At 49.1% G+C, this 20,504-nt stretch overlaps 1 protein-coding gene across 1 annotated transcript in view; it reads left to right on the forward strand.

The window, feature by feature from the left end:
• AGBL3 (AGBL carboxypeptidase 3) overlaps positions 1-20,504 on the forward strand; it is a 96,183-nt gene that overhangs the window by 70,111 nt on the left and 5,568 nt on the right. The window contains exons 10-11 of the mRNA XM_078769995.1: positions 14,434-14,508; positions 14,592-14,685. Coding sequence (XP_078626121.1) covers positions 14,434-14,508; positions 14,592-14,685 — 169 coding nt within the window. The remainder of the gene's footprint in view (positions 1-14,433; positions 14,509-14,591; positions 14,686-20,504) is intronic.

The raw sequence follows: 20,504 nt of genomic DNA on the forward strand, positions 1-20,504 counted from the left end.
ATCATCACAAGTCAATATGTGTAATTGTATATATAATATGTATACGTCACGTATAATTGTTAAAGTTTTGGAAATGTACCCCAGGGACGAGAATACATGTACACATTGGATTCCCCAGAATGAGTTATTTCATTAGGTTGTGGTAGGTAGACCTTTGCCCTTGGTCCGGGGGATTGAGGGGGGAATGCATTATGAGGTTAGTCTGTGTATTCCCTGTGTGAGGTCTCCCCATTTGCCGCTGTTATTCTCCTAAATCTACCCTAAATCTGCTTCACCAAACATGAATTAATCAACCCCTCCTCCACCCATCGGTCTTTCTTTCAAACCCGCAGTCAGTTTATTCTCGTTCTTCAGTCTGTCTGTCCATTCGATCCACTCACTTGGTTATTCCCTCATAATTAACCATATGTTCACCCATTCCTCATCTTTCCGGCCCACGTTCTTTTATTATTCACATTCAAATCATTTTTTCATCTGACCCTCACCATTCTTATCCCTCATTATTTTATTATTCACATTCGATCCATCTGTTCATCCGTCCATCCATCCAATACTCCTCGGACTCCGTCACCACCAATCTCCATAAAATTGTGAACAGGCGAACAAGTCCCTCACTGCTCGAGACAAATCCTCTCGACCAGTCGAATTACCTTCCCACATTCTTCCTTCTCTGCACTCCTACTTTCATCACGTGGGACAACACTTCTCAAAAACGCGAGAGTGAAGAATAGCCAGTGAAAGCCGGGCCATTCAAATGTTGGCGTGTTGTGTAAAACCACTTGGATATTACTTCACACGAGGGGTGAGGAAATGTGTCGCCGTCTGAACATCACGACGCACGGACTTTCCACAGCTGTATCACCACATCCGTCCTGTCAGATGTGCACTAATGGGAAAAGGTTGCAAGAGGTCAATAATCCTCGCATCAACTTTAAACCCTCAAAGGCACACACAGCATGGTGTGGCGGACACGAAAGCACTGACGCGGTGACATCACCCCGCACACCAAGTGGGGATGGGCCACGCCAGGGAGAGAGGCGTGGCCTCACGATATACGCGGAGTGCTGCAGTTTGAGTACTTTGAATAAAGACTCTTTTATGAACCGCGTTGTCCGCTTGCTCTTTGCGTAAGCATTAGCGTGCGCAGCATCGCGCTTTATATGGTGACCTCGACGTTGGATCTGCCGTAGCGATCCTTCCGAACACGACGCCATTGCAATGGCCAACGACAAGGCAATGGCGATTAAACTTCCCGAATTTTGGGAGGCCCAGGCCGAAGTCTGGTTCGTTCAAGCCGAAGCCCAATTTCAGCTTCGGCGCCTCACCAACGACGACATGCGCTACTGCCACGTCGTCGCCTCCCTCGGGCCCGGCACGGCCGCTCGAGTTGTGTCCATCCTTCGCCACCCACCGGACGGCCACAAGTACGAGGCACTCAAGCGGCTACTCCTAGCCAAGTTCGGCCTCACGGACGACGCACGGGCCGACCGCCTCCTGGATCTCCCCGAGCTCGGCGACATGCGCCCGTCGGTCAGAATGGACCATATGCTGTCACTGTTGGGCGACGAAGCCCCCGGTTCTCTATTCCGGGCGCTTTTCCGTCGCCAACTTCCAGCGCAGGTTCGCCTCGCGTTGGCCGGGACCGGGCTAACGGAACCCCGAGCATTGGCGGCCGAGGCGGACAAGTACTTCGCCGCTTCGGACACGCGGGCGAGAGTCGGCGTGGCCGTCACGGCCCTCGTGGCTGATGCTGCTAATGCTGCTGATGCTGCTGTTCCACAGCATCAGCTTATACAGCATACGCAGCATGCTGATACGCACCTCATGACCGCCGCCACGCCCCGCCCACCGCCGCGGCGAAAACCGCCACCGCGGGGAAACCCGCCAACTCCACCGGCCTGGCGGAGCCAGCCGCGCTCCTCCAGCTCCACCACCTGGTGCTGGTTCCACGCCAAGTTTGGCCACGAGGCTCGGCAATGTCATCCGCCATGCTCCTTCAACAGGTCGGGAAACGCCCGGGCCGGCGCTCAATAGTGGCGATGAGCGCCGGCCGTTCGAGCAGCCTGCTGTTCATAACGGACACCTTATCCGGGCGCCGTTACCTGTGCGACACGGGAGCGCAGGTGAGTGTCGTTCCCGCCGGCACGTCAGACAAGCACGCCGCGGGCGGGGGCCCCGCGCTGCTTGCCGCGAACGGGACGCCCATCCGTACGTACGGAAAACGCTGCCTCTCTCTGCGGTTCGGAGGGCAGGTTTTCCGATGGACGTTCGTCACCGCCGACGTGCCCATGGCACTGCTTGGCACGGACTTCCTGTGCGCTAATGGGCTCCTGGTCGACGTAAAGCGCAGACGTCTTGTCCAGGCCGAGACGTTCAGCTCGCTCGCTTGTGCGCTGCCCAGCTCGTCGAGCAGCTCAACGAGCGGCTTGCCACGCGGTTTGCCGAACGGTTCGGTTCCGGCCACGTTGGTCTGTACGCTTCCGGCAGCGGACGCATTCACCCGCCTCCTCGCCGGCTTCCCGGCCCTCACGCGGCCCACCTTCTCGGCGGGTGCCGTCAAGCACGGGGTGGCCCATCACATCCCCACCGTCGGGCCACCGGTCTATACCCGGGCACGCCGCCTCGAGCCGACGAAGCTGGCGGTGGCAAAAGCGGCGTTCGCTACCCTGGAGCGACTCGGCATCGTTCAGCGCTCAGAGAGCGCTTGGGCGTCGCCGCTGCACATCGTGCCGAAGCCCGGCGGGGGATGGCGACTGTGCGGGGACTATCGCCGTCTCAATGACGCCACCACCCCCGACCGCTACCCCGTCCCCCACATTCAGGACTTTTCTGCCCGTTTGGCGGGCATGTCCTTCTTCTCGAAGGTGGACCTCATACGCGGCTACCATCAGGTCCCCGTCAGGCCGGAGGACGTCCCGAAGACGGCGGTCATCACGCCATTCGGACTCTTCGAGTTCCTGCGGATGCCCTTCGGTCTGAAGAATGCGGCTCAGGCGTTCCAGCGACTGATGGACAGCGTCCTGCGCGACTTGGATTTTGTCTACATCTACCTGGACGATATCCTCGTCACCAGCGCGTCCCGCGAAGAGCACCTACGCCACCTCCGCACGCTCTTCGAACGCCTGGGCCAGCATGGCCTGATTGTGAACCCCGCAAAGTGCCGGTTCGGCGCCGCCATAATCGATGTTCTGGGGCACCGTGTCACCAGGCACGGAGCCGTCCCCCTGCCGGCCAAGGTGGAGGCGGTGAAGGGGTTTCTGCGCCCCCGCACGATCAGAGGGCTGCAGGAGTTCCTGGGCATGGTGAACTTTTACCATCGGTTCCTGCCCCGTATCGCCCAGCTCCTGCGCCCCCTGCACGAAGCTCTCCGAGGTAAGCCGGGCAAAGGCGACGTTACCTGGACCGAGCAGATGGACACGGCGTTCAAGGGCGCGAAGCTCGCCTTGGCTAACGCCACCATGCTCGCGCACCCGGTGCCCGATGCACCGATCGCCCTCACCACCGACGCCTCGGACTACGCGGTGGGCGCGGTGCACGAGCAATGGGTGCGTGGAGCTTGGCAACCGCTGGCGTTCTTTAGCCGGCAGCTTCGCCCGCCCGAACGCCGTTACAGTACCTTCGACCGCGAGTTGCTCGGGCTTCACTTGGCGGTCAGGCACTTCCGCCATCTGCTCGAGGGCCGTGCGTTCACGGCCTTCGTCGACCACAAGCCGCTGATCTTCACGATGGGCAAGGTCACCGAGCCGTGGTCGGCCCGGCAGCAGCGTCACCTCTCGGCCGTGTCCGAGTACACGACGGACATCCGGCACGTCGCGGGGAAGGACAACCCGGTGGCGGATTGCCTTTCCCGGGCCGTCGCCCACGCAGTCCACCTCGGCATCGACTATGCCCTTATGGCAGCGGACCAGGCCGCTGACCCCGACGTCCAGGCCTTGCGGACCGCCGTCACGGGCCTCCGTGTCACTGAGGTGCCGTTCGACGGCGCAGGCGCGGCCCTCTTGTGCGACGTCTCCCTCGGGCGTCCTCGCCCCATCGTGCCCGCGGGCTGGCAGCGCCAGGTGGTTGACGCCATCCACGGCCTGTCCCACCCGGGCGCGAGGGCCTCCCAAAGGTTGATCGCCGACAAGTTCGTCTGGCATGGCCTCCGGAAGGCCGTCCGCGGCTGGGCCAGAACGTGCCTCGCGTGCCAGCGCGCCAAGGTGCACCGGCACACCCAGGCCCCGTTGGCCCCGTTCACGGTGCCGGAACGCCGGTTTGACCACGTCCACGTGGACCTGGTGGGACCTCTGCCCCCCTCGCGGGGTTTCACCCATGTCCTCACCATGGTGGACCGCACCACCCGGTGGCCGGAGGCCGTGCCCTTGGCGTCGACGACGGCGGCGGATGTCGCGCAGGCTTTCATCGCCACCTGGGTCGCCCGGTTCGGCGCCCCCTCAGACATATCGTCCGACCGCGGCCCCCAGTTCACCTCGGAGCTCTGGGGGGCGGTCGCGCAGGGGCTCGGGGTCCGGCTGCACCGAACCACGGCATACCACCCCCAGGCTAACGGCCTGTGTGAGCGATTTCACCGCTCATTGAAGGCCGCGCTCCGGGCCACCCTCCGCGACGGCGGCTGGGTCGACAGGCTCCCCTGGGTCCTGCTGGGCCTCCGGACGGCGCCCAAGGAGGACCTGCGCGCATCCGCGGTGGAGTTGGTCTTCGGGCAACCGCTGCGGGTGCCGGGCGAGTTCCTCCCCGACTCCACGGCACCATGGTCCGCGGCACAGCAGCGCTCCGCTCTGCAAGAGACCGCCCAGAGGTTCGCCCCGGTGCCAACGGCATGCCACGGGCACCCACCGACGCACGTCGCCCCGGAGCTTCGCACGGCGGAGTACGTCTTTGTCCACCACGATGCCCGCCGGACACCACTGCGGCCCCCGTACGATGGGCCTTTCCGCGTGCTGGAGACCGGGGCGAAGCACTTCACCTTGGACATCGGCGGTACTCCTGACCGTGTTTCTGTAGACCGCCTCAAGCCGGCCCACCTCGACGTGGACCATCCACCGCCAGTGGCCCAACCCCCGCGTCGGGGCCGCCCCCCTGCGGGCGGACCCCCGGCACCGCCCAGCCCCACCGCCACGCCGCCCCCCGGTCCTGCTGCCAGAGGCATCCCAGATGGCATCCCTGCAGCCCAGACGCCGCCAGTCGCCAGGGGGCGCTTCGGCCGGGTCATCCGTTTGCCCCGCAAACTGACCCTTCAGGTGCGCGGGGATTCTGGGGGGGCACGTGTGGCGGACACGAAAGCACTGACGCGGTGACATCACCCCGCACACGAAGTGGGGATGGGCCACGCCAGGGAGAGAGGCGTGGCCTCACGATATACGCGGAGTGCTGCAGTTTGAGTACTTTGAATAAAGACTCTTTTATGAACCGCGTTGTCCGCTTGCTCTTTGCGTAAGCATTAGCGTGCGCAGCATCGCGCTTTAGTGGCATGTATAAAGGCCAGCACGTGGCTCGGTTCGGGGCTGTTGCGTGTTCGGGCATTAGCAGTATGCAAACAGTGACGCGTCAAGAAAACTGCCTGCTCAAGGGATCGCCTGCCGGGACGAACTATGCTAGGTATTGGACGAACTGCGCTGGGTCAAGGACAAGCTGGGTGCTGGGTCCAGAGCAAAGCGAGGAGAGGGCAAGGCGAGGGTATGGTGACGGCAAGGTTCCCAGTGCACCGTGCGGCTGCACATACACTCGGCACTATCTTTTTCTTGCTTTCGTCAAGAACCGCTGACGATCTACTGTGGATGCACAAAGGGAATTATCCATGTTATTTTACCGAAGCGAGTTATCAACAATTACCCGACATCCCCACATGGGTGAGGCATCTTCCCCACTAAAGCAGCCGTCCTAAGCTCAGTTCTCACTCTTATCAAAGTCATTGTATTCATTGTGGTCCTGGATCCCACGGAATTCAGTCCCATGCGGCGAAACTTTGCAAAAAGGGAGTCGCCAAAGCTCGGATTTTCGTTCTCAGCATGATGAGGTCAGCAAAACCCAACAAGCCGCAAGCCCAGGCCACGTCCCAAACGCACGTTGATCAGTGCGACACCGGGTGCCACGTGCATGTCCCTCTGCCTCACCAAAGCTGTCGTCCACAGTTCGGGTCTCACTCCCATCAAAGTCGTCGTATTCGGCGCGGTCCTCGATCCCACAAAACAGGGTCTCTCTCGTCCTAAACGGGCAGAAATTTGCAAGGAGTTCACCAAAGCTCGGGCTCTCTCTTTACAGTAGAGTCGTGGTTCTTAACCTGGGTTCGACCGAACCCCAGGGGTTCAGTGAGCCAGTCTCAGGGGTTTGGCGGAGATCCTCCGAAACGCATTGCAATTTGTTTTTTTTAAGTTTTGTATCAATTTTGAATCTAAGTGTAATTACGCTTATTATTAATATTATTATTATTTTGCTATGTATGTTACGAACAAATGTAAATGTTATTTGTAATTGTATTCCCATCCCATTCATGGTTTCTCTGGTGTTACGGATTCGTCACTTCCGTTGTTGTCGTTCTCATCCACTGTAAACATTCTTGGTTCCATGTACTATTATTGTTATCGTTTAAGTGAATTGGAGATAACTGTTTTCAAAAGGTTAAAAAAATTAATGTTTTAAAAAGAAACTGGAAACCGGATCGGGAACCGGACGAAAAAAAGAAGAGGAAGAGGAAAAGGAGGCGGAGCGAGTAAGGTGGAGAAGAGCCGAGCTGCTTCGAGGTCTTGAGCAAACGCTGGTGAACGGGGTCACGAGTGAACTTTGGGTTTCCTGCGAAAGGGATTCCTGCAACAGAGTTGTTATCGCTGTGACAGATAAACCTGCGTGACAGGTTTTGCAGTTGATTCCGAAGAGAATCATTGGAGTGCCGTTGCGCCTCGAGTATGGGCCGGTTGGCCGTTTTGCCTCGCGCCCGATTTCGCATCCCTCTGGGCTCTTCATCTCGCTTCAACCATTTCACCGCATCCAGACGTTAACCTGGTGTGTGTGTGTAACGTGGATTTTGAGTGGGAATTTGCGGTTCACCGATTGGGAGCCGTTGAACGTCCATACCCGAAGGTGTGATTTCCCAGCCGCCTCTTGAGGACACCTTTGCCCATCTTTGGCAGTGTGAATGTCAACCGAACGGGATTCTGGTCTCGATACATCATCGTTCTGACGATCACTGGAGCGTGGATCGACTTTGGTTTGATGCCGGGATAGAGACATTGGGAATGCTATTTTCGCTCAGTTGGAGCACAGTGAGTTACATTGTACGAAACTGATGGTACCATCATAGGAATGATATATTGGTTAAAACGATCATTCATTCATTTCATTCAATTGATTAATATTGTCATTGTACTGTTATTCTTGTGTGACCTTAATACAATACTTGTTTGTTGGTAACAATTGGTGTGGTTTCACCATTGATCTTTGACATACAGAATAACACATCTTTCTGCCGTGACTCCTCTCGGGGCTCGGAGGTACACCGTGACCGGGGTTTGGGGAGGAGCACGTAACATCTGGTCTGTGTTTAAGATAAGTTGTTTCACACTGACTGAGGTAAGTTGAATCAATGAGCAACTTGCTAATTATTCTGTTGATGGTGCTTACTTGCTTACTTACTTACTGGATTTTGGACTTTGCAGATGTTCGGAAATTCCAGTGAATAGCCTCGATTAGCTTGCCATGTGCGGTGCGTCATTGGTCGCGCCTTACTTTGGACTTACTGGTTAATTGAAAAGTAAGTTGGAAATGTTTGTGGATATGCAGGGCGGGTTCAGAGTTATATTAAAGTCAAAAGTGGATGGTGATTATAAAATATGATTGAATTACTCAGAAAATTAGGTGGAGGTGATATAACTCCTTTGGTCGCAATTCAAAACTAACAATTCAGTTTTCTATGTAATATTATAATGGGATTTGAGGTGACAAAGAGTTGAGTAGATAATAAATCCCGTCATCATAACTATAAGTTATGTTTTCTTCGTTAAAATTTCTCAGTTTTCAGAGGGGTACTGATTATATTTAAGTCTGTTCCTTTTTTAATTTTTGACATATAATTATTTGCCCGAACTCAATTACGATCAGTTTGTTACTTTTTTATTTTTATTTTGCAGTATGTCGAGCAAAAAATGGAAGTGGTCGGAGGATTACGTGCGGTAGGGGTTCACGTGTTTGACGGAACGGGACGGAAATCAGCGTCCTCAATGCATGCTTTGCAATGTCAAGTTGAGCAACTCCAGCCTAGCACCAGCAAAACTACGGGAACACTTCAAAAAACTGCACGGCGAGGGGCAGTACAAAGACGCAACGCTGGATGAATTCAAATTGAAGAGAGTCCGATTCGACGCAAGTTCTACCTTGCCCACTCTCGGCTTCGTTCCAATTGACAAACCGATCCTCACCATGTCATATGAAGTTGCGTACCTGATCGCAAAGCAGGGCAAACCGCACACCGTTGGCGAGACACTCATCAAGCCGGCCGCGTTTAAGATGGCCAACATCATGCTGGGAAAAGCTGCTGAAAACAAGTTGTCTCTCGTTCCACTCAAATGACACCATCAGATGCAGAATCGACGACATGAGCGACGACATCCTCGCCCAGGTAGTTGCAGATTTAGTCGCGAGCCCGACGAAATTCAGCCTTCAACTCGACGAGACCACCGACGTTTCGAATTTGAGCCAGCTCATCTTATTTGTGCATTATGTCAAAGGAGACGAGATCAAGGAAGACTTTCTGTTCTGCAAGCCTCTCACAACAACGACGAAGGCAGCTGACGTGAAGAAGCTTGTGGACGACTTCTTGAGAAGCAACGGCCTCTCGTGGAACATGGTGGCTGCAGTTTGCTTGGACGGAGCTCCAGCCATGCTGGGATGCAACTCCGGTTTTGGAGCGCTGGTGAAGGCCGATGCACCACACATCATCGTCGCACACTGCGTCCTGCACAGACACGCGCTGGCATCAAAAACCCTGCCTCCAAAACTGGCCAATGTTCTGAAAATCGTCGTTGAAACTGTGAATTACGTGCGAAGCCGTGCTCTGAATCATCGCATCTTCAAAGAGGTGTGCAATGAAATCGGCTCTGAATTCGAAGTCCTTCTCTACCACTCTAACATTCGATGGTTATCACGAGGGAAGGTAGTGAGCCGTGTTTTTGCCTTGCGCTTAGAATTAGCCCTGTTTTTGTGAGAACACCAGCATTGCCGTGCAATGCACTTCCAAGAGTCAGAGTTCATCCTCGCCTTGGCGTACTTGGCTGACATCTTCGATGCACTCAATCATCTCAATTGCCAGATGCAGGGCGGTGGAGTGAATGTCATCGAATCTGAAGAAAAGCTGAACAAACGCATGTCAAACGGCATGATACTGGGCACCTTGTGTGCATCCCGTCCCATTGAAGCTGCCGTTTTCAGCTCGTTCTTCACCGCCTTCGAAACCGATATATTTGACGCAGCCCTCGGTCCGTTCTGCCCCAGGCGAGAGGGAGGTCGCAAAGCGCAACACCTCCCCTTGCCGCCATCTTCTGTCAATGATGTGCGTGTCAGTTGTTGTCCCCATATATGGAGGTTTGAGAAGGTGGAGCAGATCCCTCCCATTTCTCGAAGTATCCAGGTGTGTCACTATAGTATAGGGGGTTTGGGGCGAGGGGGAGATGACTCAATCACCCTATGAGTAATGTGCTACTACCATATAACCCTTACCAGCTGAGGTTGGGTGTTAAAAAACTCAGGAAAAGGATTAGTTGACACCCGAGAACGACTGTCTTTTGCTCATTATAAACTTATAGAAGTTGTTAAAACCAATATTCCATTAGTTTCATTATGCTGACACCGTTTGTTGTTTTACACTTTAGAGTATCATTCAAATGTTTGTGACATCTAGATATAATGGAGCAAGTGTTTGTATGTATGTATGTCTGCTGTTTTCCCATTGTTTGGACAACTGGCCTGACACCACCCACAATTCTAACATGGAAAAAGAATACATAGGTCTGCCATTTTGGTGCTATGGTTAGCCAAAGACATTTTCGGAAGTGTCATGAAAACAATCGCCACGCCCTCCCTATGTTTTCTCTTCACTGTAAAATCACCTTAGCGACAGTTTAAAAGGATCATTAAACATCAAAGGGTTAGAGCCGATAGAGGTCAGTGCATACAGTATAGGACTATTGGCCTCAGGCCTTTGGCTTAAGGCCTCTGGTGTCTGCCCATGAGCTTGCGCAATTGGAATTATCTGAGCTATATAAATAACCACGATGTATTATGTATGCAACATTAGCAGTATGCACGTTTCTGCTTCATGTAGGTAACCTGGGTTATTTTTATTTTGGGGATTTTTATTATTTATCTGTGGTCTGTTGCCTGTACTCAACCCAAATAATGGTATGCGTCAGCAGAACGTGTTGCACGCTTGGAACAAGCTCGCCGATTGGGCGGGTGCTCATACAATTAAGGATCAACCTAAAGTTGAGCAATGACATCTTACAATATGTATTTGAAGAAGGTGCCAATTCCAAGTAAATCAACAAATGCATGGAAGCCTTGTATGGCTAAGGTCCACCCTCATGTTCCACAGTAGTCAAATGGTGGTCGTATCCACATGAGAAGAAAGACTGAAGAAGAGTTCTATGGAAACCTTCCTTGGCCCCATGTGAATCACTCCTCAGACAAAGTCTGTTTCAAAAGTCAAAGAGTAGGTTTTACCATGCCTTGGCATCACTTTCACTGCTGATATCGGTGCAAGAGCTCTCGTCTTCCTTCAACCAACTGGCATCTTCTCACTTTCATCCTCACGAGATCCTACACATTGCTAAAAGGTTGCAAACACCATCCCTTATCTGCAAACACGGTACCAACACAAATCCTCCAAACTACAGACAAGTTAGCCTGATTCCAATATTGTAATCAAAATAATGGGATTCATAATTGCTGTTGACAAAGTCATTTCTTTTCATTACTCGTGCAATTACTGATCATCATTTTTTGGGCTTTATCCTGCCCACTCAACAAAGCATAATGGCCATGAACAAGAAACAGAAGCTAAGGATGCTTCCTCCGGGCATTTCTGAGCCTTTGACGCCGTTTAGCATCTTACAATACATGGCTTACTAAACTCTCTGCCTCCAAGGCCTTCTTCTGTGATTAACCTTCTGCATATCTGGCTTGTACAGTGCATTCAGAAAGTATTCAGACCCCTTCACTTTTTTCACATTTTGTTATGTTGCAGCCTTATGCTGAAATCGTTTAAATTCATTTTTTCCCTCATCAATCTGCACTCAATACCCCATAATGACAAAGAGAAAACAGGATTTTAGAAAGTTTTGCAAATTTATTAAAAAGAAAAAACTGAAATATCACATTGACATAAGTATTCATACCCTTTGCTATGACACTTAAAATTTAGCTCAGGTGCCTCCCATTTCTCTTGATCATCTTTGAGATGTTTCTACACCTTGATTGGAGTCCATCTGTGGTAAATTCAATTGATTGGACATGATTTGGAAAGGCACACACCTGTCTATATAAGGTCTCAGAGCTGACAATGCATATCAGAGCAAAAACCAAGCCACGAGGTCGAAGGAACTGCCTGCAGAGCTCAGAGACAGGATTGTGTCGAGGCACAGATCTGGGGAAGCCCACAAAAAAATTTCTGCTGCATTGAAGGTTCTCAAGAGCACAGTGGCCTCCATAATTCTTAAATGGAAGAAGTTTGGAACAACCAGGACTCTTCCTAGAGCTGGCCGCCCGGCCAAACTGAGCAATCGGGGGAGAAGGGCCTTGGTAAGAGAGGTGACCAAGAACCCGATGGTCACTGGCTGAGCTCCAGAGATCCTGTATGGAGATGGGAGAAACTTCCAGAAGGACAACCATCACTGCAACACTCCACCGATCTGGGCTTTATGGCAGAGTGGCCATACGGAAGCCTCTCCTCAGTGAAAGACACATGAAAGCCCACAGAATCTTGTTTCTCACAGTCAGTCCTTTCGGTGCTTTTTTGCAAACTCCAAGCGGGCTTTCATTACCAAGCGGGTTACCACACCCACAAACAACATGCAAATCTTGATGCAATCTTCTCAACCACTCTACCACTATTGGCTGGTGCTGTATATCCCAATGCAGTGGTTAGTGCAGCACTATTTATTTTCAACATCAACGACATTTCTGTATCACTGGAAAATCCTCTTTTCCAACAATTCACCAAAACATTTTTTGACTTGTCCATCACCCAGAACACAGGTTGGCAGCAGCTATTTCAATCACAATAAGGCTCACATTCGCACCTTGTTTATCAGGAAGTATTATATCATTGCAATCATATCCACTTCTGTGATCAACCTTTGAAATAAATTAATTATCTTCATTCCTGCGCCATCAGCATCAGCCATGGTGTCTTTTTGGAAGACGTAATTTTCAGATTGGCTTCCAAAATCATTCATAGATTGGCCATTCTCTGCTGGACCAGGTCGACACCTCAGACCTCCTTCCAGCTTAATGTATTCAAATTAACATAGAGTATATATTTTCGTTACCGGTTGGCCTTTCCTCCTCCAATATCTCACTCCTGCATACTGCAAGCACTTAAAACATTGGCCGCCCCTCAAAAAGGCTAAGGCACAGGACTTTCTACCATCTCACCGTTTGATAGGTCTGTATAGCCTCAGCTTTTTATTGTGTTAAATCAAGTGTTTTACCCATGATCTTTCAGCCCTCTGCCCCACACAAAATCCTCAGGTCCACCACATTGTTCAAGAAAACCCCATTTATTGTTAAGTTCACAAAGTTCAAGCTTTCTGTTCACCTGCACTGCTTTATCCTACATGTGAAATTGCCTGTCTGTCTTGTCATGCTCTTTTCTGTTCTGTAAAATTGCAGCTTACCACCACCTCTTGCTCTCTCCGATAACTACCCACTTTCTTTTACTCTCACAAGCTGTCCTCCCTGTACCCACCTCTTTCAGACAGAGTCATTAGCTCTTCCATGAGCTTTAACTTTGCATTTTAAAAAACTCAGATTAAACCAAAAATTGCACCTTTCTGTGTTCTGGGGGAGACAGCAATCGCATGTTCTTCGCTATAAAGCACACACAATAGGATGTCCTACGGTTGGTAGTCACTTGGTGAGAATTATGTTGACATCAGAGCCTTCCCTTAACTAAGAAATATTGAGAAAAATATTCTGGCAATCATTTGAAATTCTGCCACGGGGGAAACAGCTGTGGTTCTTGTCATATTTAAGTGAGGAAAGGCTTTTCCTAAGTTTTCATGGATCAATAGGACAATTTACAAATACAGGATGGAGGTCGCTTACAACATGCTCAGTGAATGACAACCTGGGAGCTCGTGGTATGGGACTTGCCAACCGTGCTAATGGTTACCATATTTTTGCTGCACAACCAAGAATTATGGCGATGCTCCTAATAATTATGCACCAATAACACCAAGTGCTCGAGAAAAAACAGTAATTTACTTTCGAGCTCTGGATTATTATGCAATTCAATTACGCTTTTTGATAAACTACTGCTCATTAGTATATTTATTTTAATAAAAGGTTTAAATGCTTTTTTCCACAACAGGATGCTTTAACAGACCACAAGTTCCATTAAGGCTTATGAATAGTCTCAATTTTGATTCCATGACTTTGCTTGTAATTGGAAGCAAGCTCATTGGCCTCGAGTTGGTAAAGGCTGTTTTTGCATCCTTATTGCGGATGGGAGTGATGCTTGCTGACATCCGTGCAGAGGGCAGGTTGTGGATAAATGACGGACTGAATAGGGCAGATAGAGAGGCAACAAGAATAACAGAGAACATGGGCACTGTGCTATCTTGGCCTGTCGTGGAAGGAGGGTCAAGCAAGACAGGACAGAACTTCCTCTTTCTTCTCGGGTAAGGACACAGAGTTGAGGTTCTTCCCTTATCACAGTCAGACATATATGGCCATTTGTACAAATAACATTTCTAGCAATATATTTGTGGGGTGGGGAAGAAAGAATCCTCTTCACATGGTTGTGCCATGCATACCTATTTGCACTGAAATCTGGCGCCCTTGAAGTTTCACCGAGGGATGAAATAAAAACACGATCAGTGCAAAATTGACACCAAGTGTCAGGTCTGAGGTCTGCAATCCAATCAGTGTGTCACTTTGATAGATTGAGAACACGACCTTTTTTATGATATTGATATCACAAAGTAATCAGTGATTACACATTATTTCAATGTGAGATGACAAGGTGGTTACAGAATGGCTGAGAGCACTTTTCTCCCATGCCACCATAAAATCAAGAGTTTGTTGCCTCGTGTTGCTTCTCATGCCACTTTCCTCTTGAGGCAGCACACCCAGCATCCTCACTGCTGAACATATAACCTTCTTCCACCCCTTTCCTCCCCCCACAAGTGACTATTTTTTTCACCCCATTACCTTTTCCGAAAGCAAGCAAAAGAATCAAAGGTTCTGAAGAAGACAACTGGAAAGGGGTCATCACCTGGCTCAAAGCACAAGGATAAGGTAGTTTTCGGTTTGCAAACATTTTGAGATTTATCACTGAAGGTTAACAACTTACTCCTGCAGCTTGTTTATTTTGTTTCCAGAGAACCTCTTGTTTTAAATCAAAATCAGCAGAGGATGGACTTCATCAGCCGATTCATGCAAGTGCAACAGATGCAGCAAAGATTCAAACAAAAGGTAAAAGAAAGATATACCAGAAGCAATCTTTGCAACTGTTGTTGGTCAAAAAAAAAGTGCGATTCACTTCTGACTAACGAGCCCAACTTCCACTCCATGTAAAGTATGGAAGGAATCAACAAAACGTTATTCAAAGTATGCTCATCATGTCCGTTGCCGGATAATGCAGACTCCCTCCACCCTTTCCCCTCCCTCGATATGAGAAACAGGACTGAATGAGACTCACCATTATTAGAAACTAGGGCATTGCCCGTACTATATCTATATCTAAAATTATATCCCCCCCCTCTATTTACATGAAATGGTTTGGTCCAAAGCGAACGGCTTGCGAGTACGGTGACAATCCCCCCCCTCTATTTACATGCAATGGTTTGGTCCAAAGCGAACGGCTTCCGGAGTTTGGTAAAGAAATCGCCATCGCGTGCACAAACGCGCAGGAAAGCGAATGAATCGCAAATTCGGTTTTATTAGTTTTATAGTTTTAAAACATAGTTTAACGCCAACATAGTTTGCAAACGTGAAATAAATGAATACGCTCTCAAATGTGCCATCCGAGGCAGAGTGTGTCCTCCACGTTCGGCACACGCGATCGTTCGCTGCTCTCTGATTGGTTGAATCGTTTTTTGGACATAGCTCGGTAAGTAATTGTCCGATTAATATGAAACCTTGAAAAGGCACATCCTCGGGTCCCCAGCAATATACCTGGCAAGTTAAAAGTATATCGGACCCGTGGTTGTCGAGAAACAGCGGTCACAGACAAACGTACAGACGTACAAACGTACAGACGTACAAACAGAGATTACTGGAATTATAGATAGATGAAGAAGATGAATGAGGAAGAGTTTTTGTTTTAATGTAAATTGAATCCGGCCCATCTATCCCCACCTCACTCCACCATATCATACTGTTTGCAAATTGTCGAGCATCTGATTGATAACGCTGCTGATTGCACGGGGGGTACCATTATTGGTTGATTAGTTATATCCGCGTTATGTGTTTCTCATCATTAGTACCTATTACCAGGCTGGTGTTGGCTTAGCGGTTAGGATGCTGGCCTGGGATCCGAGGATCCTGAGTTCGAATCCCGGTCGATCGCTGAATTCACACCAGGGGGGTTGACTCAGCCTGCTCATCCTTCCGATGTCGGCAAATTGAGTACCAGCTTGCTGGGATGAATGATCACGGTGTGTACCCGATTTAGAATAGGTACACTGTATCACTGCACCTCGTAAGAGGCGACCAAGGGTTGGCGTCAGGAAGGGCATCCGGCCATAAAAAAACATTTCCTCAAACAGCGCCCCATGAGGTCATGGGGCCTGCAAGTGCCAACCCCCACTCTCGTGGGGAAAAATGGCCTGAAAACGATCATTCATTCATTCATTCAGTAACTAATACCTAGTGATTGAATTTTGTTACCATGCTTAAATTCCAAGATGGCATCCAAAATGGCCACCACAAAAGGCAAATATTCGGACCAGCGGTGGACAGTCGCTATATAAAATGTCCATTTCAGTACCATTATTCTTTCATCAGATATTCCAAGGTGGAATACTATGACTTAGTACTCAACTTAAAAAATAGCAACTGAATTAGAATAACCACATATTAGTTATTAATGATAAGAAACATTTTATTCGAATGATTAATTTACAATTTTGTCACAGGTTTTGGCTGTTATATATAATTTTCTATGATTTTGCATATTTTGGTGGCCATTTTGGATGCGATCTTGGATTTTTAAAAATTGCAACAAAATCCAATCATCAGAAATTAGTTACTAACTACCCGAAACCCGTGGAACATCCACGGAAGGGAGGATATGGTGTATGGATAGAGTGTACCATTATGGATGGCATAGGGGATTTGCTTGTCCGAGTAAGAGTTAGGAAGAAAAATGAGAATGAAGAGTGCGTATGTGAACAACGATCGCCGACACCGGCACAAATGCATGCTCTGGATTGTCCACTCAGTGGACGGCTTGCTTTCGCCTTCGCCTGTCCAATCAGCGGATGGCTTGCTTCGCCTTCGCCCAGCAGACGCCAATGCGATGGCGTCGTAAGATGGCATCGTATCGGCAGTTAATCAGATGCTTTTGGGCCCCAACGTCGGCTAATTCAGATTTTTCGAGTATGGCTGTACGTGATAAACAAAGAGCGCGGTTCGTAGATCGTAAATCCATTAGTGCCATGGGCATCGGGTCACTGGGTGCGGCGTAAAAGGGATAACAAAGTCGAGTCCTTACGCGATTATTATATAGACTAGCCGAAACCCATGGAACGTCCACGGAAGGGAGGATGTGGTGTATGGATAGAGTGTACCATTATGGATGGCATAGGGGATTTGCTTGTCCGAGTAAGAGTTAGGAAGAAAGATGAGAATGAAGAGTGCGTATATGAACAACGATCACCGACACCGGCACAAATGCATGCTCTGGATTGTCCACTGAGTGGACGGCTTGCTGTCGCCTTCGACTGTCCAATCAGATGAGACAGCTGGCTTAACGTCCTCTGATGCGACGTCACACCTGCGAGGTATCAGGAGGCGGGAACCGAATCCAAAACAGAACCTAAAGTAAAGACCATCGGAGATCTCCTGCGGCCGCGTTTCTAACCGATGTGGTAAAGTACAGTACGTACAGTAAAGGACATTCTCATTGATCCGTTGATTAACTATAACTGACCTGCGCTGCCCTGCTGTAGCTTGACATGTTAGCAGGTACTCTGACCTTTTTGACAACTTCAAATGGCGTTTCATAAAATCCTGCTGTGACTCGACATGCGCCGCACCATAATCATTGGCTCATAAAACCCTACACTGCTACAGAGGATTATACTACCACCGGAAGCCGGCACTTGGTTGTCCACAGAGGGAGGGAAGAAACACACCATGTGGAATGAAAAACAAAATGCTTTAAAATATTCAAGAAAGAAACATTTTTTTTCATTTAATATTCCGTAAGTATTTATTATATGACTAACGATTGTCAAAATAAGAACCTGCTTTGGGCAATCGCACACTATACCGTCGAGGCCGCTTTTACAGAATAAGAAGGAAATAATTAAATTAATGCTTTCCTATTTACATCGTTGAGTCAATACGTCACAAAATCATTTTTTAAACCTGTAATCACTGGTTGTAGGGAATGCAGATTTGACGATCAGCTGATTTATGTGTGTGTGTGGGTGTGTATTTTAGACTTGGACAATATAAGAAGGAAAATTGCTTTGCAATACATGCCCATTTGCAAGTTTCAGATCAATATCAGTAAGCAGTAAGCACGGCCCATTATTTAATGACACCACTCGACTGTCCAATCAGTGGACGGCTCGCATCGCCTACGCCCAGCAGACGCCAATACGATGGCGTCGAAAGATGGCGTCGTATCGGCCGTTAATCGGATGCTTTTGGGCCCCAAAGTCGACTAATTCAGATTTTTCGAGTGTGGCTGTACGTGATAAACAAAGAGCGCGGTTCGTAGATGGTAAATCCATTAGTGCCGTGGGCATCGGGTCACTGTGTGCGGCGTAAAAGGGATAACAAAGTCGAGTCCTTACGGTATTATTATATACTAGCCGAAACCCGTGGAACATCCACGGAAAGGAGGATGTGGTGTATGGATCGAGTGTACCATTATGGATGGCATAGGGGAGCGCTCATGGGATCTGCTTCTTCCGTTAAGCTCCAATTTTTTCTCTTTAAGTTAAGTCCAATCAGTCCTCTCTGCTCGAAGTGCTCAGGCCATGCCTACCCGCTCTCATACTTTTATTTCCGTTCGGTGTAGAAAGAGATTGACATATCGTTCGTCTGTTTTCAGCTCGTTATCTTTAAGCTTCCTTATGTCTCGCCACCTGCTACACCTCTCTGAGTTACGAGGGTTTATGCAACGCACCCCGAGTATCGCAACGTCACTCCATTTAACTTTATTAAAATGACGATAAAGACGTGAAACCCGTGGAACATCCACGGAAGGGAGGATGTGGTGTATGGATAGAGTGTACCATTATGGATGGCATAGGGGATTTGCTTGTCCGAGTAAGAGTTAGGAAGAAAGATCAATTTTCACTTGTGCAAAAATGCTACTCACAATTACATCGCCTGTGCGTCGGCCTGTGATTGAGCCAGAGAGTTGGCCTGTGAGTCAACTTCCTTTCCAATATCTGCAAGAGTTGAAATACTGATTGTGAATGTGTAAAATTATATGAAAGAAGAACATGCATATCAATAGACGATGCCATCGAAAAGGAGAACAGCTGTCCATAGAAAAGGATGTCTGACTTATCAATTTGACATTATTGCACAGGAAATGACAAACAAAGAAACAGTTCATTTCCATCGGGTAATATTACGATGAGAGATCAGCCGATACCTTTATTATGTCCATCAGCATCCATGGCACTTAGAAAAAAAAAAACGTTGCATCAGCCAGCCGCAGCCAACTATCACGTACCGTCTCGAAGTCAATGCCATCCTTTTATCTCTTCGTATACAACTCACTGATCGCAACGTCACTCCATTTAACTTTATTAAAATGACGATAAAGACGTGAAACCTGTGGAACATCCACGGAAGGGATATCGTTCGTCTGTTTTCAGCTCGTTATCTTTAAGCTTCCTTACGTCTCACCACCTGCTACACCTCTCTGAGTTACGAGGATTTATGCAACGCACCCCGAGTATCGCAACGTCACTCCATTTAACTTTATTAAAATGACGATAAAGACGTTTCCTTATATATCCTAATTTCAAATGTTCAAGGGAATAAAAAGACAATTTGGTTCACACCACCCATCACACCACTCGACTGTCGAATCAGCGGACGGCTCGCATCGCCTTCGCCCAGCAGACGCCAATACGATGGTGTCGTAAGATGGCGTCGTATCGGCCGATAATCGGATGCTTTTGGGTCCCAAAGTCGGCGAATTCAGATTTTTCGAGTATGGCTGTATGTGATAAACAAAGAGCGCGGTTCGTAGATGGAAAATGCATTAGTGCCGTGGGCATCGGGTCACTGGGTGCGGCGTAAAAGGGATAACAAAGTCGAGTTCTTACAGTATTATTATATAGATATACTAGCCGAAACCCGTGGAACATCCACGGAAGGGAGGATATGGTGTATGGATAGAGTGTACCATTATGGATGGCATAGGGGAGCGCTCATGGGATCTTCTTCTTCCGTTAAGCTCCAATTTTTTCTCTTTAAGTTAAGTCCAATCAGTCCTCTCTGCTCGAAGTGCTCAAGCCATGCCTTCCCGCTCTCATACTTTTATTGCCGTTCGGTGTAGAAAGAGATTGACATATCGTTCGTCTGTTTCAGCTCGTTATCTTTAAGCTTCCTTACGTCTCGCCACCTGCTACACCTCTCTGAGTTACGAGGATTTATGCAACGCACCCCGAGTATCGCAACGTCACTCCATTTAACTTTATTAAAATGACGATAAAGACGTTTCCTTATATCTCCTAATTTAAAATGTTCAAGGGAATAAAAAGACCATTTGGTTCACACCACCCATGTTCATACCACTCGACTGTCCAATCAGCGGACGGCTCGCTTCGCCTTCACCCAGCAGACGCCAATACGATGGCGTCGTAAGATGGAGTCGTATCGGCAGTTAATCGGATGCTTTTGGGCCCCAACCTCGGCTAATTCAGATTTTTCGAGTATGTCTGTACGTGATAAACAAAGAGCGCGGTTCGTAGATCGTAAATCCATTAGTGCCGTGGGCATCGGGTCACTGGGTGCGGCGTAAAAGGGATAACAAAGTCGAGTCCTTACGGTATTATTATATAGACTAGCCGAAACCCGTGGAACATCCACGGAAG

The sequence above is a fragment of the Myxine glutinosa genome, chromosome 1 (assembly GCF_964187855.1).
Source record: "Myxine glutinosa chromosome 1, kmMyxGlut1.1, whole genome shotgun sequence".
NCBI lineage: Eukaryota > Metazoa > Chordata > Myxini > Myxiniformes > Myxinidae > Myxine > Myxine glutinosa.